The following is an 18,626-nucleotide window of genomic DNA, read 5'->3' as shown; positions in this document are numbered from 1 at the left end:
GACTAGTGAGGGCCTCCCTCACATAAGGCAGCTGGCAAGCTGGGGTAGCATCTAACATAGGCACCTAAAACTTAACATCATGTGAACTTACTTCCATATGGCGACAGGATGATACTGGTGTTCCCCTCTAGCAAGTAACAGTTAGGAATGAGCTGCAGATACTTTATTTTAATGTAGGGTTTTCTTAATTTAGGTGTTGTAAAATGTAGCTTTCTAGGTTTTCTTGCTATGAATGTAACCACCCGAACAAGCGTCATGTCATAATAGTTGATGATGATGATGATGATGATGATGATGATGATGATGATGATGATGATGATTATGCTTGTTGTTTAAAGGGGCCTAACTTCTGGGTCACTGGCCCCTGTCATGTAATAAGAAAGCATGAATGTGGACTCATTTCCCATGTTCATTTTTGTATTGCGGCTAAGCTTTTCTACATTTAATTTTATTCCTTCTTGCTTTTCAGTCACTAACTTTCGTGGTCTTCATATGATATAAACTTCATCATGATCCATATTGACAAACATTCACATTAATTAAAATGAAGGTCCAGCTATTCAGTTCAATACCATCCTCTGTGTTGCTGGACCTTCTTCCCCATTTGGTTTTATTGTGGTCATGTTATGGGATAGATAGAGAGGGTTCAGCATCCCCTTCTATTCTGTTTTTGACCTTTTCTATTGAACATTCTATTCATATTATTCTTGGCCTTGTAGCATGAGCTTCTGCTCTTGTCTCTTCTGGATCCTTTTGATCCAAATGTTGATCTGTTGTTTTCCCTGTTCACTCATTGGCATATACTCATGGCTCCCAGCCATGCAATAGCTCGTGGGATGCAACGTACTTTGGTGGCGTCGAAATCGAGTAGCTTTGAGTGCATATTTCAGATGTTCTGCCAAGAGAGGGCACTGACATAATATATGCTGTCAAAAAGAGGAAGAGTTCCTCTTTCTACCCATAGTGATTGCATTTGATTATCTGGACCAGTTCACATTATAATTGACCTTGAAAAGTTATTCCCTGTCATGGCTGTCTCCATTGAAGGTGAGTAGATGAGTAAAGCAGTAAGCATACTGCATAAAATCCAGTTGTTAGCTAGTGATTATATTTTGGATATTCTGAACAGAATTGATAATGAGAGTGAGTCAGAAATTTTAGATTGTGAAGAATTACTTGGTTTCATTTATGATAGTAACAGTGGCAGATCTGAGAAGAGTGACAATAATTTTTAAAATTCTGATAGTGACAGTTATGACTATAATGATGCAGTGCAAGGAGTTAGTAGTACTAAGGAGATGAAAAATGAACACTGGAAATGGTGGGAAAGGGGCAGCAAACAACACACACATATACATATATTCCAGGACTAGTGTTTTAGCTCCAATGCTACTTATGAATCTGGTAGATGACTCGTAGATTTGCACATCCCTGACAGCTTCAGAATTCTCCACACCATGAAAAAGCTGACAAGCTTTTAAAATGCATCTTTTCCCTTTTGCGAATGTATAAAAGGGTACCTTGATGTGGGTACTAGGCCCTAAGAGTCTTGAAGGTCGGGAGTTCGATGTCCTCAAACAGTGTAAATTCTACTGTATCACATGGTTGTGCTAAATACAATGGTATAGGTTGTACTTCCTCTTAAAACATTAATAACCACCAACACCCCACACTTTCATCCCTCCGACCTGATCTCCCGTTTTCACTTCGTGTTCTTTTCTAACTCTGATTTTATTAGGCTTGTGAGACATGGGATGGTTTCAATTACACATCTTCCAAGGTCCATTCCTATCTTCTGCCCAATTCCTTAATTTCTGGAGATCATCTTCTTTCTGTTATGGTATATGTTTGGTATGCACGAATATGTTAAGTTTCTAGTTATTACTGTTAAATGTTTAACTGTTTACTATTCCCTTTTCTAGGTTAATTTAATGCCACAGTACCTTTCCATTTGATGTTTTTGGTTGTAGCCTTATAAATTTGCATACTATTCTGCCTATATATTGTCTTGCATCTGCACTTCACTCTAGCATTTAATGTACTGATCACCTTTTTTTTTTGCTTGAAAACTGTTCCAATCTCAAGCTTTCTATACTTTAAATTTCATTGGTCAATGGACTTGTGCACTGTGACGATTCTCATTACATCATTCAATAGTCATTTTGCTTATTTGCTGCTTTCTAGCTTATTCCTTATCTATTTATAACAACCACTGTACCCTTATTATATTTCTCATGTTTAAGTGTATTTGTGTATAACTTTCTATTCATAAATCGCTTTTCTAATCAGCACAATCTTAGTTTCTGTCTTAGTCCCAGCCACCCACTGGGTATAAATATAGCGCTTCTTCACTCTCTTCCTGTGCCTTCCACCTCGTCTCTCGCTGATGTCCACAACATGCTGGTCGTGTCTCACTTTTCGGACGTCATGCTGACCATGCGAATTTGTCTCTGCTCTTTAAGAAGCCAGCCATGATAAAACTCTACACTATTCATAGCTATAATAATAATAATGTTATTTGTTTTACGTCCCACTAACGACTCTTTTATGGTTTTGGAGACGCCGAGGTGCCGGAATTTAGTCCCGCAGGAGTTCTTTTACATGCCAGTAAGTCTACCGACACGAGGCTGACGTATTTGAGCACCTTCAAATACCACCAGACTGAGCCAGGATCGAACCTGCCAAATTAGGGTCAGAAGGCCAGCGCCTTAACCATCTGAGCCACTTAGCCCTGCCTATTCATAGCTAATTATTGTAGATAAATGAGGTAATCCGTCTAATCAATACAATATATACAATTAGTACTTATATTTCTTTTAATTATAGTACTAGTTTTGGCCTAGTGATATTAGGCCATCCTCAGCCATAAGCTGAAACTAGTACGATAATTAAAGTAAATTGAAGTACTAATTTTATATTTTATTGATTACGTGGATTACCTCCTTTATCTACCATAATTATATTGTCATCAATACAGAACATGAAAATTAAAAACTTTGATTGATAGCTAATACACAGGATGTGTTGGGACTGTCTACTTGCCAACTTTGGGTCAACCTTGATTGTAACTCTACATGCCGACCAGCTGCTTGCACTTTAAGTCATTCACATACCATTTAATTGAACTTATTTATGCCTTGGTGTACCATTTATTTTCATTAATTTACATGATATTATCACCGGCACTGAAAAAGCATGCTTTACAGCAACCTAATGAGGGGAAATATCCAGACTGCTGTCAGATGTACTTTGCCTTCCTCAGACCCCGTGTCACACAGACTTTGCATCTCCGTGATGGGACAACTTTCTTCGTTGTTGGGGATATTTTGGTTGGAAAGTGTCCCCAGTGCCTCCCCTGAAGTCTCAGTGGTGTATCTCCAGGGCTTGGGCATCCTTATTTTGGATAGTCAGGCAAGGTCACGCCAACAGCTGTTCGGCCAAATTGATCCGGAACATGGTAAAGCCTACTCGATTCTTGTCAGGGTTGAGGAGGCGATTAATGATGTTGGAATTCAGAAGTGTCATGTCTAGCATGTAGAAGTATATTTTTTGTATCCTTTTACATACTTTCTCATTAAGGGGAATGATGAGAGTCTCTGGTCATGGGAATCAATACCACCCATTCCACAGTTGTAGTCAACAACAAGATTAGGTCTGAACTACTTCTTGCCATCATACTTTACCACTTCAAGGTAATCTGGCCTTCATTTCATCCACAGATACAGGAAGCCAGTGTTCCTTTTCATATGACATTACCCTATTTATATCCTAGGCAGCTGATACAAGACATTCACTTGCATAAGCATTTATCTTTTGGTTAGATGTTCCAAAAGTCTGCTGTTAGAAATTCGTTCACAACTTGCGGTTCGTTCCGGCATTGTCCTAGGTGCCTTTGAACAACACTATTCATTTCACCAGTTGCGATGAGTATTACTCACGTGCTCCCAGTTCCATTCTCTATCATGTAAAATATGATTAGAAGCTGTTGGTATGGCATCAGACGTAGGCCTAAAATTTAGTGACATATTTGACGGAAGAACAGCAGTTTTTTCACTCCTCCCAGCGCTTACATCACTGTCACATTAACTACTTTCACTTCCACTAAATTCTTCTTCGCCTATTTCTATATCGATGTCACTCTCTTCTAAAAATTCCCTTATAATCACTTCATTACTCAACTTGGAGGAAGCCATGATGACATAGATAGGGAATCATCATTTATATCATCTGATGGCCAAGCAGGCAGGCAGTCTCTCATAGTGCATTGGCACTGCCGGTGGCTTCAAGTAGCCTACACAGTGGCCTCTACGGTATGCACTAGCCATGTGTCTTGGTAGGTGTGCTAGGTACCAACTGACGAGCCCAACCTAGCACACAGGGGCGAAACGCTGGCAACCAGGAATGAGTTAGCTGGAAAATTTATAATGTCCAATAATGGACCATTTATACTGGCAGTCATGATTTCGCTTACGATGAGGTTGCTAAGATACAGGTTAGTCTTTCCATGGAATAAATGCACAGAAGTGTTTATCGAATACATCAATGGAATAAAACAGTGCTTCTATCTGTCAAGAGGTTACCTTACTAATATCAAATCCTTTCACAAATGAAACCGGCTTGGAGTGGGTCTGGAAATAAACACTACGTGGGGACGGAGAGATCCGTCTTTGTACCGGAGTGCAGTCGAGAGCCAGGATGGGGAGATCTGTCAAATTACATCAAGTGGCTAAACAACGGCTGCAACCTTCCCTTACCCTTCTTCAAGGCCGCACCAGCAGTTTCCTGGACAACATGCAGCAACCTGATTGATTTTGACCTCGCCTTTCTCTCCAATGGGAGTGAGGCTTTTACTTCCACTATCTACAAGACCGTCACAGACGTCTGTCAACTGCTACTATGAGAATTTCGACCGCACTTTTCGAGATTCTGTGTGGTTCCTTTTTATGCATCCTACATCATGCTGTTCTCCAAGGAAGAGTGTAAAGTTAAGTAATAGAATTCCATAAAGTGACACTTCAGTTAATTCAAAATTCATATATTTTTTCATTACAACTAGTGTCACAATCAGTTTAAGAAGATTCAGTGCAATACTATCAAATAATAACTTTGTCTTGAAGATCTTTCACTCCGGGCATTTCAAAGTAAATTTATGAACTAACGAGTCTTTGTCTCTATTTTCTTTGCGTCAATGTTCATGTGTTTCTGGTTAAAGATTATTAAACATCTACTGTGTCTTGAAGATCTTTCACTTCAGGCATTTCAAAGTAAATTTATGGACTAACGAGTCTTTGAGTGTTTTTTCTCTTTTGTAATTCAGACCTATTTAATTAATAAATATAATGGTAAAATTCCTTTCACTTCTAATATTACAAAGTTCGGCAAACTTTTGTTTTCTTATCTTGTTAATATCAAATTTGTATATTTTTTCTACCTAGTCACAAAGTTACTATTTTCTTGTTAAATGTGAACTCTTTTCACTGATTCAATTTAGAGAATATTTATTGTAAGTTAATTAATACAGCATTTACTAAAATACTTCTTGGGTTTCTTCCCTCCTAATTTCTCCTTCTGTGTTTGCTTTCAGTCCATCCATCAATTATTCTAACACATCTATTTTACCTTTACCACTCCTATCCCATCTTCCAGAAACAGATAAAATTCCAACCCTGGATCTTATCAAGTTTTCCCCGGTAGTACAGGCCTACTTAAAACATTAGAATTATAGATTTACATGCAATTTTCCAATTGTTCACATGGGGCATACCGGTATATGACTGTGCTTCTTTAAAATAAGTAAGTGGTTTTAATACTTACGTATTGTTGAGGAGAATATTTCGTTATGTGGGCCACCCATTCTCAGGAAGAGCTTGTCTTTCAGGTAATTTATTGGTATATCCATCAAATGTCCATTTTCATTTTCATTTATTGGTGAGGTCACAGTGATGAAATTTTGACCAGGGTGGAAATAGTAATGCTTGGCTTCAGGTGAATCATTCTGAAACAGAAGGAAATTTACTTCATTTCTGGATAGAAATATAAACACCTTTATCCACTGCACAACAAAAACTAGGTGTTTTCTAAACAATTTTGCAGCTGAAAAGTAGGTGTTTTCTGGACACTAACAAATAAAGCTATATTACATCACTCTCTTCACATCATACCTACATCATGAAATTAGTGATTACCCTACTGTATTTCTTGTTCAAATACAAAGAGTAGATAACACATTATAAGTTGACACATTTTTATTAATATGAAGAAAAGATACTTCAACAACTTTGCTACGTCTTATATTTAATCTTATCCAGGTTACTTTAAAGAGACCTATACATTGAGGAAAATCAAACATTTTGATGTAATACATGACAATATTTATGTTACCCAGACAATTCATGGCCTGCAATAAATCACAACTTGTGTGGCATGAACATTTTGATAATCGTGTAAATCTTTTCACTCAAGCATTTGAGTTTGATAAATAATAGTCATAATATACTATTGTACTAGAACTAAAGGTGACAGCAGAGAAATCATCCAGGTTAATGGACAAACTCATTCCAGTAGTGGATGCAGATTTCTCCTCATCCTTACCTTCACACCCTGAAAATGCAATCTGTCCTCTATTCCCAGATTCAAACTGTTCCTTTAAGAGTTGTCTCTCTCTCTAAATAAGAAAGATCAGCCTTGGATTTCCCTACTCTAAACTAATAAAAATCATTTTGTCGTAGAACTATGTCATCCGCTTCTTCCCAGTCACAGTGCTGGGTAACGGAAACGAAGTCATGCAATGACAATTATATGATCAGTGTAGTATGTGTAAAACATGTAAAATAGCTTTGCCCCCAAAATTGACTATGTGTAATATTTAAGTAAGAAGACAAACATTTGTAGATTATTTTGTATTGAAAAATGTGTTTATTTTCTGTATGTGTGTTTTAATTGAAAAATGTTTCTTTTCTGTATGTGTGTTTTGAGTGAAAAATGTTAATAATTTTAGGGTTATTTATTTGCAGCAATTTCATTATGTGTAGATCATTTATTCTGTAACTTTCGGGGCACGGTGTAGTCGCACGTGTCGGGTTTTGGTAAGATGCTTCTGGTAGTTTCCGGTTGCATCAGAAAGGAAATTGCTGGAGGCTATAAAGGTATTTTCTCATCAAATTCTCTGGGCCCTTATTGGCCAAAATAAAACCCCTTCCTATTGGTGAATGTAAGTCCTGCAGGCGCGTTAATTGTTTTTTCTCGATCGCTCCATTTCCGGCGGCTGGCCACTTGGCCAGAGCCAAGCTTGTTCTCTCAATTTTTGAATTCCGTTCCACTCAGCGGGCGGACGTTTTTTGCGTCCATCCTGCCTTGGATCCCCGGTCTCTTACGGTAAGCACTATGTTATTGCTTTTCACTTCATTTAAATTCAATCTCTAAATTCAATTTTGTGTTTTGGCCTTTTCTTATTTAATGTAATTTTCTGTGATAATGTAATTTATTTTTGCATTATGGAGTTTTCCTCTGGATTTCTTCATTTACTAAAATTGAGCATCAGTATGACTTAGCTGTTAAGCTAGTCCGCAACGTATTGTTTTTGGAGGCAAACCTCTTTTCAGGCTCAGTATTTTGTAATTAAAAGTAAATGTAACTCTCTTCCTTGAATAACGTATTGTACATCACATTAATTTTTTTTTTTTTAATTCTTTCAAGAATGCCTTCATTCACTCTGTGTCAACTTCTATGTTAAAGTTCATTTCTTGTTGCCCAAAGAGCTTGATTAGATTACGGTTTTGGTTTAATAGTTTATTTAATTATCTCTTGATTTAAGTGTTCTAAATTGTCATTTGCCTGCTTTGTTTTGATTTGTAAACATTTTCATTTTGTTAATAATTAATAGTTTGAGGGTGATTATCGAGAACCTTTTCTTCCCCATACCATCATACTTTCCCATGGACCTCAATAGGACTCCTTCCACCTTCCACGTCCTCCCGTAGTTGTCATTTGGACTACCTGTAAATTAAGTTATGGTTTGATTTTGCGTATTTTGATAAGCTAACCGTCTCATTTCCCAACCTTTAGGTGAAGCTACCGCCACAATCAGAATAGATGGACCTAAATAGCCAATGATTCTGCTACTAGATCCGATTTCATCTACACTTAGGCCATCTACACATGGAGCTACTCATTAGTAATTGATTGGTAACTGAAGTTTCCGGCCGATAACTTGAGTGTCACTTCCTGTGTATTTCAATGGAAAGCCACACACGGCGCTACCAGTTAGTAATCTGTTAGTAACTAGTTTGTAAACAGTTCCAGGTGACTCACGGAGCCAGTCACCTGCAAGTTTAGTTTCTCAGTTCCCAGTGATCAAGTGCCTTTTTACGATGGCGAGCGAACAAGTTTTCAACATAAAGTTAGTGGGAGAAATTAAAAAACACCCCGTACAATTGTACAGTGAAGGATTACACAAGAAAGGACATTACGGAGAAAGAATGGAATTCTTTTCTAAGCTTTTTAATTTTTGTGTAAAAATAAAGATCACTTTTTAAGCTTGATAGCTGCAGTCGCTTAAGTGCGGCCGGTATCCAGTATTCGGGAGACAGTAGGTTCGAACCCCACTGTCGGCAGCCCTGAAAATGGTTTCCCGGTTTCCCATTTTCACACCAGGCAAATGCTGGGGCTGTACCTTAATTAAGGCCACGGACGCCTCCCTCCCACTCCTAGCCCTTCCCTGTCTCATCGTCGCCATAAGACCTATCTGTGTCGGTGCGACGTAAAGCAAATAGTAAAAAAAAGTTCACCTTTCTTACCTTTCTTACCTTTCCTCAGAACTCACACATTCCCTCATATTTGTATTTCGCTGTCGAATGGCAGGCGCAATAAGCTGCACCAAGTCCATATAACTGTATTTGGTCATACGATAAAAAGAAATACATTTAGCATCCGTTTGTTCGAACTCCTTTACTGCTATGAATAATTTGCAGTGGATGTTCTTTTCAAGATATGGGTGAACCCAATACCTTCTTCTATTTTTTTCCCCTGAATTAATGAAACACAATCATGTCTTCTTCATCACTTGAGTCAGTGGTTGACATTCTAGCAAAGTTAAGAAGCGATCTAGCGAGTCTGCAACGAACTTTACAAATGGCTAATCAGGAAGAATCCGTCACCGTACAGTAGCTTCGTGTGTGGAGGTGAGTCGCTGTTCAGTTACTAACCAGTTTGTGACCCCGGTTACAAACCAGTCACGTTTCTAATGAGTAGCTCCGTGTGTAGAGGGCCTTAAACTCAACAAGTTGGTAAATCATTTTAACATTCAAATTAACAAAATTTGTGTTTCATCAACAAGTGTTAACATTAACCAGTTTGAGAAACTACATATTAATATAACATCCCATTAGCCATTGTTAAATGTCTAACATTTGCTGTTTTATGGCTGCTGTGAATCATGCTTTGGATACAAAATTGCCGTATTTAGATCTTTGGAACAGCATTGCTGATAGAGGTAATTGTTTTCAAAATATGACGGAAGCAGCGTTTCTACAAATATACATATTAACAAGAACAGTTGTTAGTAAGGTAGCTACTGGGCAAGTTGGCCGTGCGGTTAGGAGCGCGCAGCTGTGAGCTTGCATCCGGGAGATAGTGGGTTCGAACCCCACTGTTGGCAGCCCCGAAGATGGTTTTCTGTGGTTTCCCATTTTCACACCAGGCAAATGCTGGGGCTGTATCTTAATTAAGGCCACAGCCGCTTCCTTCCCATTCCTAGGCCTTTCCTATCCCATCATCGCCGTAAGGCCTATCTGTGTCGGTGCGACGTAAAGCAAAATAGCAAAAAAAAGTAAGTTAGCTGACAAAATTCAAATGAGGTTAGAATATCCCATGAACAGAAACTAGCCTGTTACTCCCATGCTGCAGGTGCTGATCATTTTAAACCTTGAGTGGGCGCACCCACATGTAAAGTGCACCAACCACAAATAACTTTGCCTTGTACCGTTCCACTGTTTTTTTACAAATGCAAGCTTGTACCTATTCCTTCATTATTGCTTCAGCTGCATATTGATAAGTTGCACTGTCATACATCCAAGTGAGCAGCAGTAAAATAAAATAAACAACAAGTGCATCATCTCAGTGTAGAACATACGCTACGCACCTGGTCATGTAAGAAATATTTCCTTCACTTTTATTCTGTTAGCTTTTCAACGATAAAAAACAGAACACATAACAAGGGGGTTCTTGTCAATTTATGCAGGGTGAAATCAAAACTGACCGACAATGAAACTGAGTGCAATTCAACGAGGATCCAGGGTTCAGCACCATACCAGGCAATGAAAATGACGATGACGCTGAGGAAGAAGAGGAACTTATCACTCAAACTGATCATGATTTAGCTTCTGAACAAGAACATGATTCAGATAATGACCATGAACAGTCACTCTCCACTAGTGATAGTTTTATTGGGAGGGATAAATCATGTAAGTGGAATAAAATATGTGCTGATGTGACCAGGTAAACAAGAAGAAAGAACATTATAAAAATATTTTCTGGGCCTAAACCTATTGCCAGAGGGGTCACAAGTGAAAGAGAGGCTTTCTGGACAATACTTAGCCTGGAAATGATTGATGAAATAGTAAGATATATGATTTTATGTATTCAGTCTAATAAGAAAGAAAATGTACAATATTCCAGAGAAAGGGATGCTAAGAGAAACTACAAGGTGTGAAATAATGGCACTGTTGGAATTGCTGTATCTCATTGGGACTACAAAAGTAAACCACACTAATGTCGTTGAACTATGGACAGCTGATGGCACAGGAAGATAATGAGAGCTGTGATGAGCTACAGAAGATTTCTGTTCCTTTTATGTTGTATCCATTTTGATGACAAGACCACAAGACAAGAAAGAAGAGTAACTGATGAACTAGGTGCAATAAGGCAAACATTAGATGACTGTGGTGAACTGAAAGAACACTTGCATTGCGGGTGAATTTGTCACAGTAGATGAAAAGTTGCAAGTTTTCTGGGGTCGCTGTTCTTTTGTTCAGTATATTCCAAACAAACCAGCAAAGTATGGGATAAAGATTATTGTTTTAGGATATGCTAAAACATTCTTCACAAGTAATATTGAAGTGTACTGTGGAAAAGAACCTAGAGGACCATATGATGCTTCCATTTCTCCCAGTGACATTGTAGGAAGGCTTGTTCTCACATTGAAGGCTCTGGTAGAAAGATTACAATGGAAAACTGGTACACCAGCTATTTCTTCACCACTTCCTTGTAGAATAGGCAGTGGACATGCATCGGTACGTTGAGAAAGAAACAATAGCGAGATCCCACAAGAATTTTTGCCTCAGAAAGGTAGAGTTCTCCAGTCCTATCAGTTTTGTTTCCAGAATGATATGATGTTAATTCCATATGTAATGGGTAAAAAAAAAAAAAAAAGGCAGTTTTACTACTCCAACTATGCAGGATTCTGGAAGAGTTGATGAAGCTAAAGGTGAATTAGAGGTAGTTTTGGATTACAATGTAACAAAGGGAGGAGTCGACACAGTCGATCAACTGGGAGGTGCGTATTCCGTTGTATGGATGATGGGAGGGTGGGTATTAGTCATATTCTAAGCTCTATTGTATATAGCAAGAATCAATGCTCAATTTACTTGTTATTGGAAACCTCCCCACACTGGGTTTTACTGCCTACCCTGTTGTAATGAAACAACATTAAATATATATTAGTTCCTCATAACAGCATTATACGATTACCTACCAATTGATTACTTTCATTATTGCACACAAGTGTAGGTTTTACTACGTCTCAGTAATAATAAACATTTTGAGGTTAGCACACTGGAAAGAGCCAATGGCCGTAGCCATGTTGAAACACCGGATCCCGTGAAAACTCCAAAGTTAAGCAACATTGGGTGTGGTCAAGATTTGGATGGGTTGCCACGTGCTGTTGGTGAGGGGTACGGGAATGGAGGAGCAGAAAGGAACTGGGCACCCTACTGTATGTATACTCCGGCTCAGGTACACCTCTGCGGAGGTTCGAACCTGCCTTCGGGCAGAATAACCCTTACCTTACCTTACCTTACACTGGAAAGAAGACCCATGTCCTGTTCTGCATGATTCTCTGAAGCAAGCACATGCTCAGTTCTGCTGATAACATAATTTATGAATCACTGTCTGTTATTGGTGTTACTATTGTATGTCTGTATGTGTATGTCCGCCTCTGTGGTGTAGTGGTTAGTGTGATTAGCTGCCACCCCCGTAGGTCCGGATTCGATTCCCGGCTCTGCCACAAAATTTGAAAAGTGGTATGAGGGCTGGAACAGGGTCCACTCAGCCTCGGGAGGTCAACTGAATAGAGGTGGGTTCGATTTCCCCCTCAGCCATCCTGGAAGTGGTTTCCTATGGTCTCCCACTTCCCCTCCAGGAAAATGCTAGGATGGTACCTAACTTAATGTCACGGCCGCTTCCTTCCCTCTTCCTTGAGCATCCCATACAATCTTCCCATCCTCCCGCAAGGCCCCTGTTCAGCATAGCAGGTCAGACCGCCTGGGCGAGGTACTGGTCATCATCTCCAGTTGTATCCCCTGACCCAGAGTCTGAAGCTCCAGGACACTGCCCTTGAGGTGATAGAGGTGGTATCCCTTGCTGAGTCCGAGGGAAAAACCGACTCTGGGGGGTAAACAGGTAAAGAAGAAGAAGTATGTGTATTTTATTTTGTATTCAATTGAATTGAAATGGCTGATGTTTTGGTGGAATAAAAAAGAGGAGTAAAGAGAGGACATTAGTTGTACATGTTTTCATTTATTTAAAGAGTAGAAATCCTGGCTAAAGTGTGAGTTGGATCACAGAAGAAACTGCTGTTCCTACAGGTACATCTAGGACATTAGTGTTCAAACTTTGCAGTGAACTGGCTCGTAGCCCCTGATGACACCTAGACATAAGGAAGAAAAGTGAATAGAAAATACAGCAGACTTATGAAATGTAGTGACTTTGTTAAAAGTGCTATTATGTGCAAGGTGCATGATTTCATTTTAAGAAATCAGCCACCGACATTATCATCTGTGTTAATGACTGTGAATAATGACCCTGAACTTCAGAATTTTAAAAGAAACACATTTTATGCCCTTCTGAAAGATCCTGGGTTTTGTTTACAAAAGGCAGGGCAGCAAAGCTCTAATGTTGGAGAGGGATGATCTATTTGCATCAAATAAACAAATTTTGAGACATGAAGAGGAATATCTTGTATAGATATGAAACCTGGGTAAACATGGGACAATGCATTGAAGAGACTGGCAAGGCACTACATTTAAGTCATCAAGGCAGGCTTTTCTGACTGGACTTTCCTCAGGCTTAAAGGCACCAAAAGTACATGGGCCCCACTTTTCTATTGTCCATACAGGTAACAAGAGTGGATTTGTAGACAACACATAACATTCCTATGTAAAAAGAATACCGCTGATGTGCACAACAAAATGGATAGGAAATGTTATGAACATTATTTTGAACATCAGTTACTCCCCATCTCCCACCTTGGTAAGTAATTTTGCTAGACAATGCATCACACCACAGTAGGAAAAAAGAGCGCAGTGCAATCAATCTATCAATCATCAATGATCTACATTTAGGGCTGTTGCCCAGGTGGCAGATTCCCCATCAGTTGTTTACCTTGCTTTTTCCTAGGTCCCCTGTAGTCACGCACAATCCTGCAACTCATTTACTACCCTATATTCAGGGTGTTATACCTACAAAAATATCAGGGAAGTAACAGAAGAAAAAGCCTTTTCTGGTAACAAGGATGAATCAGGACTGTGTCTACAGTTTTTCTGCTTTAAAACAACTGTTTCATCAGCCTCAAATTATAGCAAATAAAAATAAATTTAGCATACGGTCTTACGTGGAACTTCAATTTTTGGCGGAGTTATAGCGGCCAACTCTCCAAATGCAGTTCTCTGAACTTATAGCAGTGATCTAAAATTTCCCTTTCTAATGAAGAAGACCCAGCAACCAGAACTTCATTCCAAGATCAGCTTTGAAATAAAATATTCAGGGACACTTCCAATCAAGGCAGACCAATTGAATGAAATGCTGTCCAGTGTGGCATTGATCCCTTCTGTATATCATAACTGGTACAAGACCCTCAAACTAGCACAAAATTCTGAATATAATCAAGAAAATGACAATGTTGAAAACTAAAAATTTTTGCAAATCATTAGTATTCACAAATGTAAACAGTGTTAAGTGCATTCATTTATGATGTAAATAATGTTAAGTACACATGAATATTAATTTAATTAGTCATTTTTTGAGATAAGAAACAAGTTCTTACAAAATTGTCCAAAATTATTTCATAGTCTGTAATAAGAAATACTGTTAAAATAAGCAAGTTTAAAAACTCCGAAAGTTGTAAAAACTTCTTTATTGCCCTTGTACATTGAAGGACTTAATTATGAGAATTTCCAGAAATTTCTTCTCTCCTTTTCTCAAAACATCTATATATCCCTTACCATTATTTACTCCCGAGCCTCTCAATTAGAACATGCATAAATAAACAATATCAAGTTAATGGACAATGGAGAATAATATCAAATAAAACAGTTTATAAGGAAATTGAACCGATATTCAGCATAATTAGGAAAAAATGTATAGACCTATTGACTAGAGTGGTCCAATGTAGGCCATAAATTCTAAAATAAATAACTAAATTATTATTATTTCTTTCCGATGAGACCTGCTACAGACCACATGCCAATTTCAATTCAATTCTTCATACTTTGCTGTTTTCTTTTCCATTCCTCCCAATATTCTTTCACCCTTTCACTATGCTGTTTCTTTCTGTCCTCAGACTACTTCGCACCAGGTTTCTTGTTCAAACTTTCTTGGAATCCTTCCATACCTATTGCCCTTTTTCTAAAAATCTCTCTGTCCATAGTTTCTTTTTCTCTTATATTACCTTTTCCTAAATCTTTCTTTACTTCTTGAATTGAGCTAGCTGTTGTCTTTTTGTCCCAAAGTTACTTGAAAATCCTTTTTGTTAATCTTGAATCATTCATTCTGTAAATATGTCCAAAAAATTGCAATCTCCTTCTTCTTCTTTCTTATAGTTTCTGTTATGCTTTCTATGTTCCTGTATATATCATCATTAGATCGTAATTTGCATACTTCGATTGTTTTCACAGGACCTAAGATTTTTCTCATAATTCTCCTTTCTAGTACCTCAAGCTTATCTAATCTATAGTTTAGTACCAGGCATTCACTTGCAGTCTGATGATGCTTGTTGTTTAAAGGGGCCTAACATCTCGGTCATCTGCCCTGACCGCAGTCTAACATAGGTATTCGGTTGCAAGGCAGCCATGCTTAATTCTTCACACACTGCTTTCTGACATTCCCTCTCGGCATTAGTGAGTGAAGCTTTTTAGATACACTGTACGTTTTTTTCTGTTGGACACACAATTTGAACATGTAAGCAGTAGAAGGGCCAACAGTGTTCGTGCCTAGCTGAGTGGTCTTCCCCCGCCGCTTGACTTTCTGACATTCCCTGCACTTTGTGATCCATTTAACTCCTCTCATAGGGGATTTTTCCACTCAGTCGGTTTCAGCAAGCTTCCACAATTTTGACTTGGATGAAATGTAACATGATGTTATGCTAATTACTAAAATATGTTTACTACTTACAACACCTACAGTGAAACTTCTGATTGAATATCACCTTCTCCTTGTAGTGCCTTTTCCAATACTGGAGGTTGGTCACAGTCACAGCGAAGTTTGCACGATGCTCGGCATTCCTCATCAGTCTACCTGAATCCAGTCCTGTCCAATCCTGTAAGTTCCTCAGCCACGAATGTTTGCTTTGACTTCGACCTCAATGACCATCAATTTTACCCTGTGCGATCAATTTCAAGAGGTTATACTTTTCCTTCCTCACAATATGTCCAAGGTCTTTCTTTTCTTTTCTTGTATGCTCCGTCTAATGACGGAATATATGATGTATTGAATAGGAGGATACTCTCATTTTTCGCCATTGTAAAGTGAAAACCGTCAATACAGAATGATTCTAATATCTTGTAATGTACCAACATTCTTTCCCTCCTCACCGCGCCTGAGTACAACAGTGTTGGAGATGCAGTCAGTACACGAGATCCTTAGCATTCTTCAGAAAACTCACATCTCGAAGGAATTTATTCTCTAAATGTTGTTACATTTCAGAATCCAAATTTCAGCTCTGTACAGAAACAATGAATATACTGCAGAGATCATAAATGCATTTTTCAAACGTTTATGAAATTGCAAGAGAGAGCAAGAACAAATAACAAATGTTACTTGCATATGGACTGTCTACATAATCTAGGTTTGTGTTTTTTCTTGTAAGAGCTGAAACCTATGGCAGCGTTTGCAAAGAGAATTTTTCTCCACAAGAACACTATTTTTTTCCCCAGAATAGGTGCTATTTATTCAACATCAAGAACAACAGAAGAAATTCAAGAATATTTTAATTTAAATTACCAGCCAGGGACATGAAGCATTTGTTTATTGCCTGTGTTTAAGTACATGGCATTTTAGTGCCCAGCAAGCCAGGTGCAGAACATCTCGTGGACATCTTCATGGAACGGGTGAAAAAATTGTTTTGATGATGCCTTGCACCTCTTTATTACTAAAATTTCAGTAAGGATTAAAATTCTAGCTACACACCAATGTTCACTCTGAGAGTCAAAACTGGCATTGAATTCACGGACTAGTATAGAATTAGCCATACCATGCTGTGGCATTACCAAGAGCATTGCGGATTTAGCCAAAGTATTACGATACTACAATTTAGAATTTCAAAAATATCCCCCTGTGGGAGGGGGCTGTAGAATACATCCATGTTATCCCCTGCCTGTCATAAAAGGCAAATGAAAGGAGGACCAGGTCTCTGAACTTTGGAGCGTGGACTGGCGACCATGGTTCCCACAGCTGAGTCTGGCATTACTTCCACTTACTTGTGCCAGGCTCCTCACTTTTATCTTTCCTATCTGACCTCCCTTAGTCAGCTCTTGTTCTTTTCCTACTCTGACGGTATAGGTTTGTGAAGCTTAGGGAGTATTTTATTTTCACACCCTTCAGGGTCCTTGCCTTCTTTTTCTGATACATTCATTTTTCAAATGGTCAGACCTCTTCCATTTTTCTCACTGCATAGTGTTAATACTTAGTGTTGCACTTCTTAAAACAATAACCACCACCCCTCTTTGAAAAATACACTGCAAAATTGTAGGGTTGGATTCCTCATATGTAAAGGAGAGAAAAGGATTTTATAAACATGAGTCGTTAAAGTCATAGTTATTGACATATAAGACTTCCAAGTATCGTGTGTTAGGCTGAAAGGTTATTTGCTAGAATTTAGTTTGAATATTCTGTAACATTGCATTCAGTTGATTACTTAATAAGAAGTGCTGAAAATGCCCTTCTCCTATCAGACTGCAGGCTTCTGCTAGTCATCTCATTGCTGTACTATACGCGAACTTTTTCTTGAGCCCGGAGCTCCCTAGTGCTGAATCAGTAGACCTCGGTTATATTCGCCATCCGTATTGGCAACCTTTGAAACGCGAACTATGAATCGATTATGCATCGCCGAGAGACATCTGGCGTACACTTTTCATACTAGTACTGTTGTTGTTTACATAGCAAATTCAAAAAATAGGTTGGGAATGAACATGAGTGAGGAAAATCTCATTACATCACAGGAACCACCTAGAACACCTCCACAGAAATGCCCCTCAAAGGTTATACACAGCGAGGGAAGAGAAATAATAGCTAAAGTTGCCGAATGCTGTGCTATAGAGAAAAAAAATAAACAGCTGCTCTTCTCCCTCAGCAAGTCTCTTAAACGAGTTGCCGCGTACACAGGCATATCTGCGGCAACTATTAAGAGGATTAAGCCATTTTCTGTCTCTCACCCCGATGAATCTCCTGCCACCCCTGGTAAAAATAGGTAGGCTTATCTAACCAGTTTAACTAATCTACTCTAACCTATATCATTATGGATAGTAGTAGGGTGTCATGTGCAAGTTTTATATGATGTTCTCCTCTTTACCGTAGGGAGAGAATTCAAGGGAAGATACAACTGGATGAGTTCGACAAACGAGTGATAAGGAACACCATCGAAAAATTGTATGCTGTCCAAAAAGTCGTACCTACCGTGAACAGCCTGATCCCTGTGGTGAAAGAAGACATTCAGTGGAAGTGGAGCTCAACTGCCCTCCGAAAAGTTTTGAAAAATATGGGCTTTGTGTGGAAGAAGGTCCAAAACAAACGTGTTTTATTGCTGGAGCGGGCAGATATAGTTGATTGGCGAGCACGATTCCTTGTCACAATTAAACATCCTAGGGAAGAAGGCAAGGCAGTATTTTACTTGGTCGAGTCTTGGATCGATAATAATATGACGACTGGAAAATGCTGGCAGAGACAGAACGATATTGTAGGTGTTACAGCATGGGGACATGGGGAAGCTCTTCGAAAAGGCTAATCATTGCAAGTGTTGGATCTGAGAAAGGATTCATTGGAGAAGAACAATTAATATTTGAAGCCAGAAGTAGCCAAGGTGATTACCATGGACAAATGAATTCCCATAATTTTGAGAAATGGTTCAAAACATCTGTGCT

The 18,626-nt window shown here is 38.7% G+C and overlaps 1 protein-coding gene across 1 annotated transcript in view; it reads right to left on the bottom strand.

Moving 5' to 3' along the window:
• The window catches only part of LOC136873786 (uncharacterized), a 788,774-nt gene that overhangs the window by 658,587 nt on the left and 111,561 nt on the right, over positions 1–18,626 (bottom strand). The window contains exon 6 of the mRNA XM_068227569.1: positions 5,815–5,995. Within this exon, the coding sequence (XP_068083670.1) occupies positions 5,815–5,995 (181 nt within the window). The remainder of the gene's footprint in view (positions 1–5,814; positions 5,996–18,626) is intronic.

Source organism: Anabrus simplex, chromosome 5, assembly GCF_040414725.1.
Source record: "Anabrus simplex isolate iqAnaSimp1 chromosome 5, ASM4041472v1, whole genome shotgun sequence".
Taxonomy (NCBI): domain Eukaryota; kingdom Metazoa; phylum Arthropoda; class Insecta; order Orthoptera; family Tettigoniidae; genus Anabrus; species Anabrus simplex.
The sequence above is the reverse complement of the archived record's forward strand: the minus strand, read 5'-3'. Positions and strand labels throughout refer to the sequence as shown.